Consider the following 23,199-nt stretch of genomic DNA (forward strand, 5'->3'; position numbering starts at 1 on the left):
AGATCAGAGATACTACCTCTCTGTGCGACATCTTCTACTAATTAGTCTTGAGACTAAGCGAAAGACGGAACGGTTGCGATAACTTGTGATGAGTTTCAACCGATCATCTCAATTGTTACTACGTCTCGGAAAGAGAGAGAGAGAGAGAGAGAGATAGATAGATAGAGAGAGAGAGAGAGAGAGAGAGAGAGAGAGAGAGAGAGAGAGAGAGAGAGAGAGAGAGAGAGAGAGAGAGAGAGAGAGAGAGAGAGAGAGAGAGAGAGAGAGAGAGAGAGAGAGAGAGAGAGAGAGAGAGAGAGAGAGAGAGAGAGAGAGAGAGAGAGAGAGAGAGAGAGAGAGAGAGAGAGAGAGAGAGAGAGAGAGAGAGAGAGAGAGAGAGAGAGAGAGAGAGAGAGAGAGAGAGAGAGAGAGAGAGAGAGAGAGAGAGAGAGAGAGAGAGAGAGAGAGAGAGAGAGAGAGAGAGAGAGAGAGAGAGAGAGAGAGAGAGAGAGAGAGAGAGAGAGAGAGAGAGAGAGAGAGAGAGAGAGAGAGAGAGAGAGAGAGACGTATAATTACAAAGACCGTATCTTTTTACATAGTAAAAGAATAAAGTTTGAAAATTACTTTTAGGACAGTCTAAGAACATTAAGAATATTATACTAACAATAAGAATAGCAAGAATATTGTTTAAGACTGTTTTAGAGTGATTGTTACTGTAGGGATTTTTAAAATTTAACACAATTGATTGGAGAATTGAATTATGATATTTAAAGTCGTTATTAATATGTATACAGTCGATCGTGAGACGTCAGAGTAAGAATAGATAAGAGATGTTCGATAGACGGCTGAGAATTCAAAGAATCGCGACGAACAAAAGCAGAGTGAATTATAACAGACGGTAGTGCAATACGCAATCGCAATTGCAACTCGGCGATCCTATTTTATTCATTTTAACGCATCATTTAATTAAGTTATTTATGTACTTTTAATATTAAATATATTATTAGGGGAAGGTGAGGTAAGACGGACCGCGGGGTAAAATGGTCCATTTGCTAGATCTTATTAGTAAGTACCTCTATCTGCTGGATAAACATAAAATTAATTTCCTTTTTGATGCTTTTTAACTGTTTAAAAATTACGTCATTATATCATAAGACTATCGTGAGTTATTTATAAAGAAACGTCAAATTCTTGCAAATAGATCTCGTGATCTAATTTCTTAGTATTACATTTTAAGTGACTAAGATTGCAAAACTTAATATTTTTAAATTTTTCTACAAGTTCCATATTTCTGGTTATTTAGAAGTAATATTTCATCAGTTACATTTAAAAAATAATTTTGATACAGGTAAATAAAAATAAGATAATATTAATGTTGTTATGTGGGGTAAAATGGACCAATTTAAATGGGGTAAAACGGACCAATTTATATATTTGTTCTACTTATATTTTCTACTTATACTTTCTACTTATAGTTTTCTGCTTATATATTTGCTCTGATTTGAGAAATATTTTACATCTCATTTTTTTTTACTGGAAAAAGCTATGAAAAATAAAAAACGCACTGTTAAAAGTAGAAGAAACTTGAAATTTATTGAAAATAATGTCTCCAAATAAAAACAGATTTTATAATAATTATTTATTTTATTTACATGCTTTATTTTAAAATGTTATATTTAATATAAACGTTAAAAATTATAAAGATTATAATTATTTTAAAGATTTGTGTGTATAATAAAATGATTAATGTTAAATTAATTTCTATTCTTATTCAAAAATATTTAATAAATAATATATAGTTTTGATTTTGAGTTGATCAGTTAAATTATTTCTTGATTCATATTATTTCGGCTTGGTTCATTTTACCCCATGGGATGGTCCATTTTACCCCACTCATGGGGTAAAACGGACCAAAATTAAGTTTTTAAAAATCTTAATAATAATTCAAACTTTTGCAAATTTTGAAAATTTAACATTATAATCTTATAATAAACATTCTACAGTTTCTTCATGCTAAATTTCAGTTATTTTTTGTCATTAATATAAAAAATATAGCCATTTTCGCTTAGGGGGTCCGTCTTACCCCACCTTCCCCTATATATTATATTATGCACGCAAATAATTTATTCGAGATTCTTTTTCTATTCATTTGATTTATTTTAACAATTATAACACTATATTATTATATATATTTTAGAGACTTTTCTTATTTTTCTCAAATTTTTTTTTATATAAACATTACGAAACGAAAGATTAGCATTCTAGAATTAAGATAACAAATGGTAATATAAACGTCACACTTATTTTAAGGGTAGTTAGCAGATAGTACACTTTGAAAGCGATTCATTTTACAATTATGCGCACTTGCAAGCTAAATAAATTAGCAAAGCGGATGATCAATTCAGTATATTCTATTTTTATTTGCTCTTTCCACCGCTTGCTCTTTTAAATGTCTAAAACAAGTCGGTAAGATGCGCTACATAATTAATTGATCGCTACTCAGGCGACCTTGTTGATGACTTGTAAATTTCATCCACTTTATGTCCCTGGAAAAAAAGAGAAAAAACTCTATGTAATTTAATACGCATGTATATCTTGCGAGCGGATCGCACCGAAATGTCTTCCCGAGTAATAACAAAGGATTAAACTTGATGAGGGATAAAAACAGTAAGAATAAAAAAATAAGAAAAATTCAATATACGCTTGAATCGATAAGTTTTGTGTCAAAAAAGTGAAAAGCAATAAATAAAGTTTTCAATTCTAACATGTGGTAGTTGAAAGAACTGACATTTAAAAAGTAAATTAGATACAATTTCCTCAAAATACAATTATTCAAAAACAATGCCATAACACATATAACTTAAAAATGTTAATTGAAATTTTAAAATATGCAATTAAATCTGTTTTTTCATAAAAACTTATGTAACATATTGCTGGTGAAAAATCTTCAAATTATTCAGAGAAATTGTCATTAAAAAGGTTTCCGCAAATTTGTGGATTTGTGAATATATATTTCAATATCAAGAATAAAACGACTGTGATAAATGTGGTCTGCGAATAAATTAATGCATTTTTGCCGAGATAAAATTGATTCGACTTCAATTTAATAAACAATACCAATCCATTTAGATAAATTTCAATATCAATTAATATTGATGCATTGTACTTATACTTGCATCAAAGAAGTTAATGCGCGACAATTTCGGATTTTCCAATAGATGACGTTATAATTTTTTACGCACATGTTTAAAAAATCGTGATACGGGCAAAACTTGATTATAACTTTGTCAAATAAATTTTTAATTTAATTAAACTGCGCTTTATCTGACAAAAAAGAGAAAACAGATTTATTTGAAAAATGTTCGAAATTACTTATTACTCAAGCTAATATTTCATCGCTGGAACGCGAAAATACTAACGTAACACTCATCGCTGGGTGAATACGTTGCGGCGACTATCACTATCGGCCGATTCGGTCTCTTATCGATTCTCTACCTTAACCCATAACGCTCTATCGCGCATCCCTTGTACCGATCTCGCATTCGAAAGAGATAATCCCATTTCCTCTCGATTCGCACTGAACTCTCTCGCAGGGTTAAACGATCCGCATTTGCCTTGTAACCGTAGCTTGTTATCTCGTATCCCTCTGTTACGCTTTCCACATAACGTCATGCGAGTTCGTAATAAACGTGAAACAATGGACGAGTACGGTTACGCTGCCCGTATCTATGTTCTTTTACACGGTACAGGTGCGTTAGGTCGTATGATACTACATAGAAGGACAGAATGGATAAATGAGTTTGGTGAATGCGCGTTTCGTCTGCACGCATGTGTCGCGCGATGGTGCATTCCGGCTTTTCAGCCACGAATTCTGTCACAAATCCGCGGTTATCTTTTTACGGGACGTGTGACGGGACCATTATTCCTGATTGGTCTCCTGGTCTTTGTTCCAAATCAGGATTAAAAATGTCGAAGTATTGCTAAATAATCTTTGCAATGCACGTCTATTTTGTTACGATTGTAATTAAAATTCTGTTATATATCTGCCTACTATGTTTATTAAAAATACATTTTTATACAAAATACATTTTTGAGAATGATAATAAAACAATAAATAAGATTTTACTATTTAGGTACATTTATAAAATTTTATAAAGTTTAATTAAAAAAAAATTTTTTATATTTGATTAATTATAAAAATAAATTAGTAATAAACAAAAAATTTTGAATTAAATTGATTACTAAATTGAATTTATTACTTACTTTGTGTTACATTAATCTACATTAAAATCAGTGTTCGGAAATTTCAAGTGATCTATCAGTTCGAACAGTTCAAATTTCAAGTTCGGACGTCAAATAGCGCGGACGCTTTGAGCTGAACGTATGTTCGAACAAATCGAATTGTCCAAATCAAGATAAATAAGCTTTTGAACTCTTGTTTTTATTGTTTTTTATTTGAAATATGTACTAGTTTTACTCTATTTTTCTTTACTGTCTGAGCTTACAGTCGAATTGTTCAAACTGTCCAAATTCGATACTCATTTTTTTGGACTCGATCTGTTCAAATAGCTTGAACATATAAAAAGTTTGAATAAGAATAAATGTTTTATTTAAAAAATTTTATTATGTAAAGAAAGAATATTTTTGAATACATACAAACGCAAAAGTCGAAATATCTTGACATAAAATATATAATTTATTGTTATCACACATAAGGTCTGTTCTCTATAGCTGAACTGGCTGCACTAATTCAGAGTTTATCTTTTTCCCTCTATATTGGAAGGAGAAAGATAAACTCTGAACTAGTGCAGCCAGTTTAGCTATAAAGGACAGACCTATGATTGACAGCACATATTATATTACATTTGTAAAATACTAAAGAAACAATATTTTTTCATTGCTTGATTAAAATTGGTTACAGAGTATATTTATAGATAAAAGCTGGTTTGATATTTCATAAATTTTCATCATACATTTGTTTTGTTTATCTGCATAATTGATACAACTCGATTCAATAGTATCGAGTATTATAGTTGGATAACAAAGCGCACTTATATTTCACTTTGTCTAAATGTATGGTTTCGTATTTAACGTATTTAAAAGCGCAAGATATCGGTTGACACATATCACATAATGTACGTCAAAGGAAATCAGCCGTGCAGATACAATTTTCGGCAGCTCTGCAATTTCTCTGGGATTCTCCGGAATTTGTTACGCGTGTTGTGTGCGTGTATTGTAAAAACATCAAGGCATTATCAGGATCCTATAAAACATTTTATCTTCCAATTTGTTTCGGGGGTACCCATAAATCCGTATTTCCTCGCACATCTTTTTAGCACCCGGTTGTGCTTATCTACGTGACTATGTGTATATATGTACACGATCAGAGGTCATAATCGACACTTGTTTGTGCCAATTTTGAAAAATGTACGGAGACTTGATATAAAAAAGACTATGTACGTTATATTTTTTCAATTTATTTTTATGTAACGTAAAGGTTGTGAATAGAAATGGAAAGATCGTAACGATTCGCGATATAGGTACATACATTGTTATGATAACAATAAAACAGCCATTTTTATATAATAACGTATCAGTATCTTTTTTATATAACGTTATACAACATTACACTATATAATTTGATAGAGCGTTATTTTGTAAAATTTTATCGAGTTTTTCAACTTTAATTTGTTTCGATTTATTCCAGTTTAAAAGCAAATAAAGCTGTAATAATTTCAATATACTTTAAAAATAGATCCAGATAGTTTTACAAAGTTTTAATTTTTTGGAAGATATTTACATGCGTTGTGATTTGATAGAGTTGTTATTAAAATTGCTCAGCATAATAACTAAAATTAAGTTAGAAATTAAGAAAGATAGGCGGATTGTTTTACAACGATCACTTTACCACGCGTTAAATCCTGGTTTTAGAGATAATAATTTATTTCAACATATTAGCATAAAAAGGACCGAGAGAGGCGGATATTTCTTGCACGTAAATTCGACCTTTCGAATCTCTCCACTGTATCATCAGGTCGCTTTTGCCCGATGTTCGTATGTTTTACTTTCTCTCTTTTTCTTCTTAAAGCGAGATTCTACTTTAGAAGGCCACAAAATAGGTGATTTTTAGGAATTTTTTTTTTAAATAAAACAAGATATTAAAGTGGGACTTTTTTCATAAAATATATTATAGTTTGCTTTAGAAAAAAATATTTTTTAATCAATTTTTATTAAAAAAATGTGACGTACAAGTTGTTCATAAGATAGCGTCGTTCCGCGGAATAAGTTAATCGGTGGACATGATTGCATTGTAACTATTGATTTGAAACAAAAAAAACCAAAAATATTCTTAAAGTTAATAAAATTAAGTGCATGAACCTAAGAAAATAGAAAAAAATCAAAATTACACAAAATGTTGGCACTTGGAAATAATTTTTTTGCTCCTTTTTTTTGTTGTTTTAGATTCATTAAAAAATAGTAATTTTAAAAAATTATTATATATTTTAGAATTCTTGGAGCAATTAAAAACCAGCTCAGGCCTTTGTTCAGCTTTTTAATTATTGTATTTGATATATTTTAGATTCATGCACTAGTAAAAACTATCTACTTTATAACAAAACAAAACTGAAGAATCGGTTGATTCTTTTCAGAAATATTACGCTCACCAGTTTTGAGGCTAAAGCATGCTTTCGAGATAATCGCGTTTAAAGTTTTAAGCGTGCTTCTATGCTTTGTTCCATACAATAGCGTATAATTCCGGAAATTTTCGAAAAATCCTTTTACACACATATTTTCGATACATAGTCGATTTAAGCAATACAATAAAATTTTTTTTTAAACTTCCAAAATAGAATCTCTCCTTAAAACGCTGAAACGTAAAACTAAACGACCCTATTTTATTCTTACTCATTTTACGCATTTTTTTTACAAAATAGAATCTAATATAAAAAATTTGAAAACTGACTTGTTCATATTAAAGTTAGTTATGCAGTAAAACGCGTAATTTAAAATTTATAATTTTTTATTAAAAATTAGCTGAAAAAATTCTGTAAATGTGAATATCTACATTCAGTATATTTAAATATTAATGCAGTGTTATACATATTATATGCAGGAAAATAGAAGCTAAATATTATTATGTTCGGAAAAACAGAAGCTAAATATTTATATTTTCTAAAACATCATTTTTTAATGATATTTAGTGAAATTTTTATTGTTATTTAATAAATCAGTATTTGAAAAATTTAGCTGGTTAATATTCTTTTAAATTAATATTCTTTTTAATTAATATTCTTTTTAATTAAGGTCAAAGTCTAGGAGAGCTTTAAAGTAATTAATATAAAAATAACTGTTGAGTTAAATTTCTTAGAATTTCTGGAACACTTAATATCTCTTTTAATTGGGAAAATTTAATTTTGAAAATACGATGACACAAAAGAGCTGTGTATAAAAATTGCAGTAGCGACAAGTATCGTGCACAATATCTGATGTCCATTCGTGTCGTTAAATAACTTGTTAAGTAGAGTAAAGAAAGTTTTCTATTTGATAACTTTGTTGTGTGCTTACTTGGTAACTACTAAGCTTGTTTTTCCGCTACCTGATTACATAAAGCTTGTAAACTACAAATTTTACGATAGCTTACTGTAACATGCGTCTTAAAGAAAAATGAGGGATAAGATAATCAATTAAAATCAAGCAACTTCTCTTTCACTCAATTTTTTAAAATAAAACTTGAGTAAAATGAAGAAATTGAGATGTTACGCAAAATATGTAGCGCTACATGTTTTTTTTCTAATTTAATTTTTGATTTAATTATATTAATACATTTGCAATGTCGCTAATATGAACGTTAAATTCAAACATAAAAAGAGCGTTACGTCCTGATGGACTCCATGATTCTTATTTTTCACACGGATCTACAGTTACTAAAAATGAAATCGTATCTGGCCAACACAGGAAGTAATAAATTAAAGTTGTTTAAACAATAGCTTCTCAGAATTTTCTTTCACGCCGTCGCTGACAAAGGAATCAAAAATTGTTATTTAACATACCTAGAATGACATCTGAAACTAACTGAACGATTAAGAGCCTTAGAAGGAAGAACTGATATAAACTGAAAATTTAATCACCGCAATCAGTATCTTTGGCGCCCGCAAATCTCCATAAGTAAACATGAATAAACATAGGCAAAAAGATTTTTCATACACAAGCTTAAACAATCTCACGTTAGCTAAAATTCGATATTGTTCCAATGTTCGTCAGATAACTCGCGCCGCATTATTAATATTTGCTAAACATCCTCGGACCACCCGAAAAGTTCTCAACCGGATTACGCAACGTAGAAAACGAGGAACCCCCCACCTGACTCTCAGCCCACCAATAGAGTACATAGATTTTTCTAGCCGTTAACATCTTATACCCCACCAAAATCAAAAGGAACCAATTAACTCTTCAATCAGGCCAACGCCCGAATTATTAAATAGGGATGTAAAAAAGAGGGGCAATAATTATAAAAAACCGCGCTAGTCCTTTCCGCGACACATTCCGTTCGAAATTTCGCACGCCATTAGTTGACCATTCGCTTGATACAATTTTTTTTTTAACATTCTCACGTTTCTCCGATACTCGCTCGGGTATTCCGCGAACTTGTGATCTCTTGATCTCAATTTGGACTTCCTCCAACCTTCTCGACAACCTATTAAGCTCAGCCTGTGCTATTCAAGTCTTGACAGCGTTACCTTTCTCACATCAACCGGTAAGTCATTGTTGTAATTTTATTCTCACACCATCAACTCCGTTTTGACACGGAAAATTTAGTTTTTCTTCTTTTCAATTCCTTAGTGAATAATAAATCCCCCGAGTTTCCCGTCTCGATCACTCCGCCGTAGGCGCCGGACTCGTTCGCAGAAACTGCTAGCTTCTTGAGGGATAGCATCTCTCCGGTCGCCATACTTGCGTTACAGATTCGCTCAGGCCCCGATTTATTCATCACACACGTACACAACTCTACATAGCCAATAGACAACATGTCACACAGTCCCCTCCATTTCCCATACCAAGACTCCATTCCATTTCTTCGGCTCCCTCAGTAGAGTTCCTCGAAGAAATAATCCTAGTACTCGTTTCTTCTGAGCCTAGGCCTTCACTTCCAATCGAATCTTTCCCTGATAATGTTAACCAACCGATAGAGCTCCTTCCTGACGAACTCTTGGTTCCAGATTTCCACTCAATATCGACCCGGAGAAACTCTCCTAACTTAAGACATTCTCCCCCTCCTCTTTTTCCTTCTCTTTCACCACTTCACCCAAATCATCATATAAATTTCTTTTACCCTCCGGAAGAATGACATTCGCACAAACTAATTCATACGTAGAAATTATAATTATAGAATTATGTTAAGTCACATAACTATACTAGAATTAGTTTGTAAATTTATAATTAAGAATTAGCCAGTGTCTCTGAACTTATGATTTTGTTATTTTTTGTATTCGTAATTCTAGACGTTTGTTTTTATTTTATTAAACATAATTAATTTTTATATTTAAAGTAAAAAAAGACATTGTTTTTATTTCTTAAGCAACCTCGTCGATAATCCTTTTCTTGGGGTTTGGTTCCGCCTTGGTAATTGAGATTGCTATCTCAGATCGAAAAGGGAGCCAACGGTGACTGAATATCGGAGTGAAGCGACCTTGTTAGTCGTTAACCCGATTTTCTCAGCATGCACAATCCGCTCGGATCACTAGGTCGGAAATCTGACCGGTGATTAGAACAGGTGTTACGCTCCTCCCGTGGCTTTCTCAAGACAGAACATAACACTTGAGTACATGATTAAAATGAAGAAACTGAGATGTTACGCAAAATATGTAACGCTATACGCTTCTTTTTCTGATTTAATTTCTGATTTAATTATATTAATACATTCGCAATGTCGCTGGTACATTTTATTAAATTCAAACGTAAAAAGATTAATTATTAATAATTGCTTATTTCATACAAAAATACAGAAATAAATTTACATAGATACACTCATTGATAATAAGCAAATTTTTTTAATGAAAAAATATGTTTTATAATTCAACTGGAAACTATATTTCTATATCTGTCGCAAATGTGCTAATAGCGGTCAACAAACAATATCATTATAACGATGGTTTACCATCATTGTGAAAAATTTATTTTTTATTCTAGATTTCTCAACGCTCGGAATACCATCGCTTACGAGATCAGCAACAACGAAACTTACCTGAACAACGAAACTCTGCTTTATAACGCATCAATGAACGAAGACTATATCTTCGACAGAACCGATGTGAAAGTAATCTTCATCACTTTGTACACCATTGTATTCGTCTGCTGCTTCTTCGGTAAGTCGTACAATATTTTACATATACATACGTCATTATCTGATCTTCAGTAGTAACACATTGATAACTACACTAATCAACAAACTAAGAGAGTGAGAGAAGAAATAGATTATATACTTGCATGTCTCATAAGTAGCAATTCTCGTCGTATCTGTCTCTCTCATGTGTGATGAATATAAATTGCTAAATTATGAATATTAATCATTCTCAGCGCCTCGCAATATTAGTCAAGTGAGGAAATAATGAAAATATCTTACATGTATATTTCTAATAAATATTATATAACCTAAGTCGATTATATAAAATGAGATAATTATTAATGTAAATGAATGCCGTTACTTTGACCTGTGATAAACATGGGAAATGGAAAAAAGTTATAATAATTTGTATATTACATAAATAATCGTAATTTAATACAAAGTAACAACTTTAAATAAAAGATAATAGATTTATTATATATTGCATGTTGCGTAAATTTGTGCCTGAGTAAATTTTATCAGCTTACATTTCATATTTAATTTAAATTTAATTTAGTAACGATTTTAATTGCAATCAATCTATTTGTCTTTCATATATCATTATCTTGAGGAGAGATTAATTTATCATGCTTTACACACCTTATGCCATATATTTGCCAGTATAAGAAATGTAGTTAGAAAGTCACACGATGAGAGTCCTTACTTCTGTAATTTGCGCAAACGTCGCGCTGCTGAAGGGTTAATCTTGCTGTTAATTCACAGCAAGTTTAATCAACGTCTATCTCGAACCGAAGTAAAAGACGTTTCATGCGGAAAGGGAATATTCCTTTTTGCCTAATGAGGCGCGCTCGAAACTCGTACGTCGCTGTCGTGACAACTTCATTTCCTCGGAGAGATGTCACATGAACCGCAGGTGGATTACCATGAAACCACCATTAGGTAGTCGGTCGCTTCCGGACGCATGTCTGTCAAGGTATTAACGAATCGCTTTTAAAGGAGCAAGCGTCGTAATTTGTCGATCTCAAGCGGGAGACAAATCAGAGTTGTTTATGCATTTGTCGGCACGCGCTAAGTGCAGGGGAGAACGGCATCCAATTATCCTAACAATGCTAGTTACTAAGGAATCTACTTCTAAGAATTGGACCCGACACGTTAACATAGCGCTCGAAATGTTAACTTTATCAGAAATTTCATTAGAGGCCCGATTGTTGCTCGGTATATTTAACTCTGTTGAATAACAAGTTATTTGAAATTTATCTAGTACTTATTATAACTTATCAGTTTGTAACTTATACAATTTTACAAGCACAAAAACGTTGTGTCATTATTGGCAAGGATATAAATTCCTTGTCGACACCGACTTGATCAAAGTAAAAGATTATTTTTGTTGTATTAAAATTTTTTAGACGAAGTAATCATAACCAGCATTTATTAAATAATAATTATTATCTAAATATTTATTAAAATTTATCATTAAACATTTCTTAATAAGATATACAGTATTAGGCAACAGACTGAACGGATTAAGAAAGCAATTTTATATAAGAAGTTTTTGTGAAATATGTTTTATGTTTTGTGTCTTATTTATCAATTGCTCATTCGATTTAATTAATTTAATTTGAAATTATTCGGAAAGAATAAAGTTACTGCCAATTTGCAACTGTATTTCCCGAACATGCGGTTTTGAGTACTAGAAATTACACACGCGTCATGCTGTCCAGAGCGCATCCACCGTTAAATGATTAAACAGTGCCTATCGAATTACGGACATGCTGATGTGACCATTTACTTTTCTTGTTATTTCTCGTTGTTGTTTCTCGTATTACGAAAGCGGATAATGACAGCATGCTGCTGTTTCAATACGAGCAATCGATAATTTAATTGCTCAATACATAATTGCCATGTTACATTAATCTTTAGATACATAAATCTTTCTTTGTTTTATTGTTACACTCTCATGTTTAAACTAAAGTTTATTTACGTTTAAATGTTTTTCTCTTAGATAACTTTCCAAAAAAGAAACTTTAAGACTATTTTTCTCAACATTATGCAATTTAAATAAATCACGCTATTTTCTGTTATTGGAATTTTTGTAAATTATGAGAAAGCAATTTATTCGAGAATCAAAGATGACTTATCGGAAATATTCAAAGTTGCTATTTATATTGTTTACTTGACTATTGTGTTATTTTTAAATTAATTCTAATTACGTATACTTTGAAAATGCTCACAATTTTTATTTTGATTATATCTAAATAATTTACAGTCTGTTTTTTTAATGTCAAAACATTTATAAATTTTTAATTATGAGTAATTTATGTATATAAAAAATGTATGGAATAAGTTTGAATACTGAGGAATATTGTGAACAGTGAGAAATTCTAATCGTTATCTGTAATTATCTGGCATCTCTCTGTGTCGTACTATCAGCGATTATTCTTGCGTTCCAATTATTCCGAGTACCTGTATCCACCTTGTATACATTCTACTACGGTCGGAAATGCAAATACCCATAGGTGGTGCGATAAATCCCGGACACGAACAGACGATTCCGCGCGCGCGTGATGGTTTGTACGGTGAAATTTCAATTTGTTGCTTTTTCTCTCTTCAACTCGTTTTATTCCGATAGTGCACTCGCCAAGCGTCCATTCTTTTCCTTTTTGTTCCGTAAATGAAATGACGGAACGAGCAAATCGACCTGCCCGGCCTGAAACGAGCTTTTGCTAGACGTATCGTTAGAAAGATTCGTCCGTCGTAAACCAATACGTTACCAATCACAATCTCACTATTGTACCACAAAGATAATAAATATTCAAAATATACATTCTTTTTTTTTTAAGATAAAAATTTGCAACGCTTTATTTTGTTTATCCTGTATTTAATTTAATTTATTTTTATTATATTTAAATGATAAAAAATATATCCCACTGAGACTGGAAAAACTCTGAAGGCCGAATTTCTGAAGTGCTCCTAAATTCATATTCTGAATTTCTAAAATAAGTCCGCTTTTAAGAGATTTTCCGATTTCCGTCGAACATTGATAGTTCGATGATAAGTATAGTTCTTGCGAACAACGCATTTTCTACTAAAATTGAAATATTAAATATATGCAGTTAAATACAGAAAATGTCACGCATAAGTAAATTGTTATAAATTATTAACGTTTAATTTATTATTACAATAATATATTTGCATTTATTAATCTTCTCATTTAGTAATAATGAGTTAAAATTTATAGTGTTAGTTAGCCATTTAAATTTATTATACGCGCGGTGCTTCAGAATTTCACTTACAACACGCAATCTGCCAGCGAGGCGGAACAGAAAATCGACAGAAATGCGAACATTAATCTAATTGGAAGCTCGTAAATTCAAGTGGCCAATAATTGTGTAGTGACCAACAGCTGTACGGATTATTCTACGTTACGTACGTACGCAATGGTACATAGTAAAATAACATTCCGCAATAAGCCGCGATGTGATCAGAATAAAAAGAGACAAAACAGTCTATTGTGTATGATTATTTTATATAGTATAATATATTGTTAATTTCAAACATTATGCCATCTAAAATTAATTCTCAAGAAGGAAATCGCATATTTGCAATAAATTTAAATAATTATTATTATATTGTCATTATTATAATCACATTGACATTTTCTAACAGAATATTTGCATTTATTCGCGGATATTTCGAAGACAATATGGATATCAAATAAAATACGATAATACATATCAATTTGATTATTTTAAATATTTACGCATGGAAATTCTTAATAGGCTGATTTATAGAAATCTCTGTCCATTATTAATCCTAAATGTTTTGTCTTTTTACTGGTATCGATACTGTATTATAAATAATATTGGCATCATTGGCCAATTACTTTAATCCACATGTATTAATGTCAAATTTTAAAATCAATAAGCTTCTCGGAACTAGATACTATCTATACATTTTAATCTTTTGATGGATTACTTAATAACATTACATACTATCAGAATTTATAATGTGATATTAAATTGATTCCATGACTTTAATTAATGTGATACTTGATCATAGCATACAATATTTCAAAATACACCAATATTACTTTAATATAAAGACATTGATCTTGTGGCTGCTGAGTTTTTTAAAACGACTATATTGGTTACACAGCAATGAAGTACACCAATTATACGTCCATCATACTTAATTGTCGCTTTTTTAAGCTTTTTACACTCAAAAAAATGATCTTGCAATAATAGCTAAAATTTTCTAGGTGTGAAAAATTAACTAAAACAGATAAATGATTAGCAACTGTTGTGATATTGCATATGTAATTACTTAATCAGTTTAGATGACAGAAATAGAATATATATCTGTATTGTTTGTGAACTTTAAAAAGAAAGTCTCTCTAAAGCGCCTATCTATATAAGATCAATCACGTGTTAAATCAGGCAATGCATAACATTTAGCAATGGTACCTAAATTTTTCAGAAGCTATTGCTAGAACATTACTGCTATAAATTCTATATGTGACAAACAATGTTTTCACAGATACAAAAAATAGCGATACATTCTTGTTGCAATATCTAGAAATCTAACTACATCAGCGAAATATTTTTTTGAGTGTAATTAATAAGAGTAGAATAAAAACAGTGGCAAGCGTATAACAAAGAAAAATGGAAAGGTCTGTTTAAACTCGTCCTAGATCTATTTACTTCTGCGTTTGTCGAAAATATCCGTAATCTATTTCTACTTTCTACTTGTTTCTACTTGTTTCTGATGTCTTTTAGCTATTTTTTTCAGATCTTGTATTCGTTGCAATCTTAGATTTAATTTCTTTTAGTCGACATTTTAAAACTTTTCATTGATTTTTTAAAACTATCTACAATAAATTCATCTTGAGAATATCTTAAAAAACATGATTACTAAAATGTTTTTCGGAAAATTGGATTTCAAAAATTAACATGCTGATTAGAGAAAGTTTTTACAATACAAAAAATATTTTGTAGTAGGTATATTTTATAATAAAAGACATACAACGTTATAGTTTTGAGGAATACATAATTACAAACAAAGAACAATCAAAAATATACATATATAAAAAGTAATACATATAAACGTATATAAAGTATATAAACAAATATAACAACCAATTATTTTTCTCAATACATATTTTTGAAAAAAATACATTTTGCAAATAAATTTTAAAATATGTTTAATAATTTTCTATCATAAACTGCAATTATGCAACTAAATGTGTTAAATTTAAAACTACACTCCAACTAAGAAAATCTTCAACTTATCTCAATAATAACCAAATAACTGTGAAGTTGCACTTCACGATGCGTGGCAACTCTCGCACAACTTGATTAAAATAATACCTCACATTTGGAATATAGTGCGAAACCCATTCGAATATATCGTGGGATTTTCATCGGGTTACAAACAAGTTGAGAAGCTGGCGTTACTGTAATCTCTCGTGTGTAATATTTTGCCGGAGGGAATCAAATCAGCAACGTAGAGAAGTTCACACTCTCCCTTTGTTCCTCTCTTTCTCCTCCCCCTTCCTCCCCTTCTCTTGCTTTTTTTTCTCTGAACACGGTAATAATCGAAAATAATCTATTTTCCGCCGGCGAGCGTTTGATTTCACGCTCATTTACGATTCCGAACACGGTTACTGTGTTCGTATGTTTCGAGCGGTCGTTACGAACCGGACGCTTATTTGTGCTAGCCCTCTCTATTTGATAGGAAGTTGTTTGATATACCGGATTGTAGTCTTGCAAGCGATTCGACAAAAAAGCTAGAACATAACTTTCACATATGAATAACGATATCGATCACAGATAAGATGCTTAAAAAACAGCAAGATATAAGTAAAAACATTCTTTTCTTTCAAGGAAAATCAGTGGTGTTTTAAAATAAAAAATGTAGATTTGTAAAATAAATTAAATAAATATTAATAAAAAATATATTCTATTTGTTTAAAACTTGTATGTAAAATATAGCTTTTGCATGCAAAAATTAAAATTTTTTTTGATTCATTATAAATATTATTTTATATTTCACTAATTATTTTCAGTATTTATTCAGTACATTTTATTAAATATTATATTTCCAGTAATTATTTAGAGAATTACAAATGACAACGAGAATATGATCATTTTTTATTTTAATACTTTTAAGATTTATATTTTCAAAGAATAATTATATTTTAGTAAGATTTGATTTATACTGTAATTAATAGAGCTTAGTATTTTTCTAATTACAACAATAGAAATATATTAAAATGTAATAATAAATAGTCTATAAATAAATAAAAATTTATAAAATAAATCTATAAAATATTTAAAGATGTTTTCTTCTATTTCTAACGTACTTATTTACGTATTTAAGTATCTTACAACTTTTGTTTTTATGTGTATATATATGAAACTTAAAGCAAAAATTATATACTATATATCTCACCGGTTAGAGAATGTGCGATTGAAGGACAAATCGGATTAAAACTTAGAACTTCCGTCCCACAGAATGCATAGCAATAGAGGATTTAAGTAATCGCTTCTTTAACATAAGAGTTAAGTAAGACACTTGAGACGAATAAGTCAATATATGAGTTTTTATTTTAAATCTTATTTAACGATAAAATTTATTTTTAAACTACATTTATAAATATTTAATCTTTTTAAATTCAACTTTTTGATTTATTATTTTAGCGTTCTTCTTTAAATAAAATTGCTGCAGAAAATTTCTATCTAAATCTTACGATGACTAGAAATATTTATTGTTTAATTAATAAACATAGAAAAATTAAAATTATTGAATGTATTAATTTGAGAATATAATTGCATGCATTGCATCTTTTTCTATCATTTTATACAATGTTTCTTCTGTTATAAAAATCAGATTTCATCAGTGAATATGATTCTGATCTAATGTTAGCGTCACGAGAATTCGGCCATTTATTTAAGGAGTTATGCTTAGTCAGAAATTTTTAAAAAATCGATTTTTCAAAAACCATATTTTCTTAAAGTATACAATGTTAGAAATATTCCCTGAAAGTTCATCTGGTTTAATTTGTTGAAGATATACGACTTTGAGTCTCTCAAAACGCTCCGCGCAAGTATAGCGCGGCAGCAAGGGACGAATATCGTTTCTTTCTATCTGCCTGTAGGACATTTATTATATGTTGGTAAGGCATATACTTGTATTGCTAAATACGAAGGGTTGTGTATAACATTGTGATAGCAGATTCAACAGACTTTTAGACTAATGTGCGCGAAACGCTGGCAGCATAGCAGTTGACGTCGAGCTGTACAGTTGAACGTTCGCTTCTATATTTCTTCATTTTCGAATTATGAATCGTCAAAAAGGTTCGAGAGACTTAAGAAAGTCTGACAAAATTCAAAAATCAAGACCAAAAAAAAAGAAAAAATGTTTTCAATCCGAAAACGGCGGAGTTCAGTGAGAGTGGTTTTAGTGCATCTGCAAAAAAAATTAAGATACAAGAAGAGATTATTGTGCCGCAAGATAATAATATAGAGTACAGAATTTTGAACTTTATCACCGTTTTTGCTGCAATTTCAAGTTTTATTAAGTGCAAACAGTGTAATGGGAATATAAAATTTCAAACGTTGTTAACACATTGTTATGTGATAATTGCAAACCTCAATATATTTCTTCGAGCCCTTTTATTAGACATTTTTATGAAATAAATCGGCGTTTCATATTTGTAATAAGAGTTTTAAGTTTAGGATTAAAAGGTGCTCAAAAGTTTGGCGGCTTGATGGACATGCCGCAGTTTTTTTATCACAGTACACACGATAAGATTGTGAAACATAAGCACGATTGTATAAAAACCGTTGCTGAAATATTTTTTTAAAAATACCGTGAAAAAAGAAGTAGCAGAGACCTCTAAAGCAAAAAACGTAAATGAAACAACAGAATTAACTGTATCTGGTGACGGGACGTGGAAAAAGCGCGGTTTTAATTCTTTATTTGGTGTTTCTTCTATTATTGGATATTACACTAGCAAAGTTATAGACATTTTTGTGAAAAGTTCATATTGCAAAATGTGTGAATTTTGAAAATAAAATAAAAAAAAAGATTCTGTAGAATACGCGAAGAATGGTTAGAGACACATAAAAAAGAATGTTCCGCAAACCATGAAGGATCGTCGGGTAAAATGGAGATGGAAGCGATCATACAAATGTTCCAGCTTTCACAGGAAAATTACGATGTAAAATACACGAACTACATCGGTGATGGCGATTCTAAAATATACACGAGCGTCATAAAAGCTGCTTATGATGACATTCCCATTACTAAAAAGGAATGTATTGGACACGTCCAAAAAAGAATGGGAAGTCGCCTGCGCGGTTGCAAAAATAAAACGAAAGAGCTCGGCGGCAAAGGCAAGCTAACGGGAAAAATTGTAGATAAATTGACTGTATATTATGGTTTAGCGATACGACGGCATTTTGACTCAGTGAAAAACATGTATAACACGATATGGACAACATATGATCATTACAGCTCTACAGATGAGAAACCGTGTCATAATAGGTGCCTGATTGAAGCCGAGTCATGCTTGGCAGCGTGCTTCCGCGAACGGAGAGCTGGCCTCATTTAAACATGATTATAAATCTTTACCTCCAGATGTTCTGGCTGTAATAAAGCCTATTTACGAAGATCTTAGTAGAGATACTTTACTAGAAAGATGTGTTGGCCGTTTCACTCAAAATAATAACGAGAGTTATAACCAACTGATCTGGAAAATTAGCTCGAAAATTATCCCAAGTGAATCAATTATTGTTGAATCTGCTGTATACATTGCTGCCTGTGTATTTAATGAGGAGTATTATTGAAGATACTACAGTCAATGGGAATAAGTAGCAGCCCAAACGCCCATCAATATGTGAAGAGAGAAGATATTGAGCGCATAAAGATTTCTGACCGCAGCGCGGAAGACAGCACCCGGAAGGGAAGAATGAGTCAGCAACTTTGAATAGCCGCCATTTTGTTGCTATTCAATTTTTCGGAATACCGATCGATTAAGGATTAGATAAATTCATATATTAACTAAATCTTTTTGAATTTTTGATTTTAGATAACTTGGTTTCGAACAGCAGTGCTCACCGCAAAACGCATTTTGAAAACGGGCTTCCGTCGAACATCGACTATAACTTTGTTATTAATTAATATTTTTGCATTAAAAAATTACGAAAATTTTGCCTGACTAGGCACAACCCCTTAATATCGATCGTAAAGTTAGCGTATCAAAGAACCGATCGTATCGGATAAAATATGTCTCGGCAAAGTAATCAAGGTGTAGCAATCGATTGGACATCTCTTTCTGTGTCGAATATTGCGCCATTCGCGTCTTTCGATCCTTTGTGACAGAAAAAGTTGTTTTCTTATTATTATATTTAATTATCATCCAAGAACATGAAGACTCACGAACTAATTCTTTTTCTTTGTTGATTTTCTGTCATTTATTTTCCGCTAGACAAATCTCTCCATTATTAACTTTTATCATTCGAATGCTGTCTCAAGGTAATTTTATTCGTAATCAACTTTTTTGATTGTTGTTTTTTTCTAATTTCAGAAATTTGAAAAATTTAATAAATGCATTTTTCAATATAATATGTGTTATATGTATATACAATTACTTATATATAATTATACAATATATGTATTATATGTATATATGTTATATATATGTATATATACAATTTAATTAAAAGGCAACTTTGATTCAAGTTGTTTAAAAATATTAAATAAGTATTAAACACTTTTCATCATTATATATAAAATTCTTGGCAAACTTTAGAAAGCACACTTTACGATAATCTCTATAACATATTTTCTAATTTTTTGACAATAAATAAAATAAAATTTCAAATAAATTATACACTCTTGAATATAAATATTATAAAATTTTTTATTTAATATGTACATTTTTAATTAGATTTTTATTACAAGTTGGATATGATTTCAAAACTTATATAGAGAGAATTAAGGAAGTGAAATAAAGTTTGGTCGAGTTCATCGAGTGGAAGTTGCTGAAAAGTTGATAAGGACTTTAGATAGGCTGATGAGGTTACTTTGTAAAAAGATACAAAAAACAATGAACATGGAAGGGAAAATAAGCGAGTAAATTGAACGATACTTCAGGATACTCTTCCTAACAGCAGAGCTCTCTGCTCACTATAATCTTATGCTTTGAGGATTCGTTATGTCCTCTTTAGTGGAAAAAAACACCGTGTTTCCGAGCTTTCGTCTTCACCCACTTCATCGATATATATCTTGATTATTTTACGATAACGCAAGTTTTTCCTTTTATCTCCTTCCATAAAGACACTCCATAATCGACTCTCTACTTTAAATGTATCCTAAAACAGTCTCTCTCTTTAGTACGCTGAGTGCTATTTTTAATTCAACTCAGCTCTCTTGTTTTTCTCGTGCAACATGTCGCGTTTCACGAGAACTTTTGCATAATCAAATGTTTCTGTGGATATTTCTCTAGATTTTTTCCAAGTTTTATTGCATGGATTTGGATAGCTATCGGATAACTTTCATTTAGGGAATAGGAATTTCCGATTGCGATTTAAACCATGCTGAATTTCGAAATCGGAACAGAATTTATTTAAGTTTTTATGAAAAATACTTTCTTTTAATACTTGACAAGCTTGTCTATTTTTATTTTTTTATTATCAAACATATATTGAATTCTCAAATGTATAAAATGTGCTGTCCTTTGAGCAGTGCTTTATACAATTTCCAGATAATATAGATATAACGTATGGTTGAAGTTGCACGACAACTGGATCGATGTAAATAACACATACCTAAGCGGACATACGTAAGCGCGTGCGGCCTTCGGCTATCACGCAACGCGATAATCAAATCCACATTGCAGTTTCGCGAACAGGAAAATCGCACATTCCCAAACTGTCACATATATTACTGCCTCATATATTACTATTAAACAGGGTCGTTCGCGAGAACCGATTTGAACCTCGCGCGAACATATACCTCGCCCTGGACTGATGTGTCTGCTAAAACATTCATGACGTCCGCTGTCGCGCGAGATAAACTGCGAAAATATGATGTATATGAAAGACCGTTGCCTTTTGTTCTTCGTAATGTCGCGAGGCGACACGAGAAATCGTGAGAAAAATTCTCTCTTCGAATTCACTGAATAAAAAAAATGAGAAACAAATCTCCGAGACACGTAGAGTCGGACGATAACTGTGGAAGAGAACTGTGTCACGTGTCAACTGCCATGTTCTGCTGACCACGCGACTTCTCCAGGATTTCTGATATGAAACGCGCAGCTCCATATTAAGGGATATTTAACCCTTCTCAGTTGCTGACAATTTTTTCCGCTTTCCTCTTTTCTCCCTTTTTTCTTATTTTCTTCTTTTGTTAGTTTGTTAAATAACACATATTTTTCATGAATCAGGAGCAAGAAAAAAACGGCAGTGATAAATTTCGCTCTTTTATTATCAAAATTTAGTTTCAAAAATTATGAAAAGCATAAAATTAAAATACATAAAGAAGGGTTCGATAAAACTAAAATATTTTGTACGATAGATATAAAATATAATATTTGCAGTTATTAAAACAGAAATATGAAAATAACTTGAAATTATATATACATATGTATATCTATGTGACCATTTATACCTAAAATTCGATATTTTTAAAGAAATAATTGTATTAGATTTTACCTAAAAATTGTGCGGTGTGTGTTTTAAACTTTTGAGTGTGTATACTTGTATTAATAACTATATAATTAACAATTTGTTATTACGCAGTTATTAACATTTATTTTCGCAATCTGTTCATGTTTTATATTTGAATCGGTTAAAGATCTGGAGAACAATCCTATTATAAACAGCAATTTCTCGAAATTCATAATATAAATGTGTACCAAGATATTCTCATAAATAATAGGGATCTAAACGGAGAAAAGAACTTTATTTCTGAAAAGATAGCAAAGGATGACTGCGATATTGCTTTTATCATTTCTTTCCAAACAAGTGGGTCAGGACTATTTACACTGAAGGAATTGTTTTAATATATATTGATAATAATAATTGCTATAAACATGACATGTATCAGTAATTGTGAAAGTAAACTAAGTAAAATTTTTTCTGTTACTCTTAAGATTTATCATTAATCTTGAAAATGATCTATGTCACTTGAGAAAAAGATATCAAAAAACTTATTTTCTTACAAGCTACTTGTAAATTTTACAATCACGGAAAAGATTTACATTATAAGAGTGAATATTTTGAATAATATTTTGTTACATAAAAAATATTTTTTAACCCAGGCAAACGGAAAAGTAAAAATATTTTAAATAAATAAATGTATATGACTTGATTAATTTTCATAATTACCTACATATATGCAGCAAGCATAAAAGATTTATACATCTAATTTTTAAAAAATTATTTATTTAATTGGAAAGTAAACAATAGAAATTTACAAATAATAGCAAAAGTATAGAGGATTACATATTATGTTTCTTACATTATGGATAAACATTATATTATTATAACGTTATTCACAAAATGTTGTTATTCAACTGTAGAATGTTTACGAAATTATACTTCAATCATTATTAATTCAAATCTAGTTTTATATTTAATCTGTGTTTAATATTGTCGAGGCCGGCTGCTTCTTGTTACTTTGGATACTTTTAAAACAAAGCTATTAAAACAAAGTTTTTAAAACAATATTTATAGTTGATATTTTTATCAAACTTTTATGAGCTATATGTGAGCTATGAGCTATATGTATTTCTTAATTTATGTTATTTAATAAAAAATTAAAAAACTGACTTCAGCATTTTGAAGCTTTGAAATATACATTGTCATGATAAT

At 30.6% G+C, this 23,199-nt stretch overlaps 1 protein-coding gene and 1 pseudogene across 1 annotated transcript in view; both read left to right on the forward strand.

Moving 5' to 3' along the window:
• The window catches only part of TrissinR (Trissin receptor), an 80,967-nt gene that overhangs the window by 24,768 nt on the left and 33,000 nt on the right, over positions 1 to 23,199 (forward strand). The window contains exon 3 of the mRNA XM_067348393.1: positions 10,168 to 10,343. Coding sequence (XP_067204494.1) covers positions 10,168 to 10,343 — 176 coding nt within the window. The remainder of the gene's footprint in view (positions 1 to 10,167; positions 10,344 to 23,199) is intronic.
• Positions 11,245 to 19,509, forward strand: LOC136997206 (uncharacterized; annotated as a pseudogene).

Source organism: Linepithema humile, chromosome 1, assembly GCF_040581485.1.
Source record: "Linepithema humile isolate Giens D197 chromosome 1, Lhum_UNIL_v1.0, whole genome shotgun sequence".
Lineage (NCBI taxonomy): Eukaryota > Metazoa > Arthropoda > Insecta > Hymenoptera > Formicidae > Linepithema > Linepithema humile.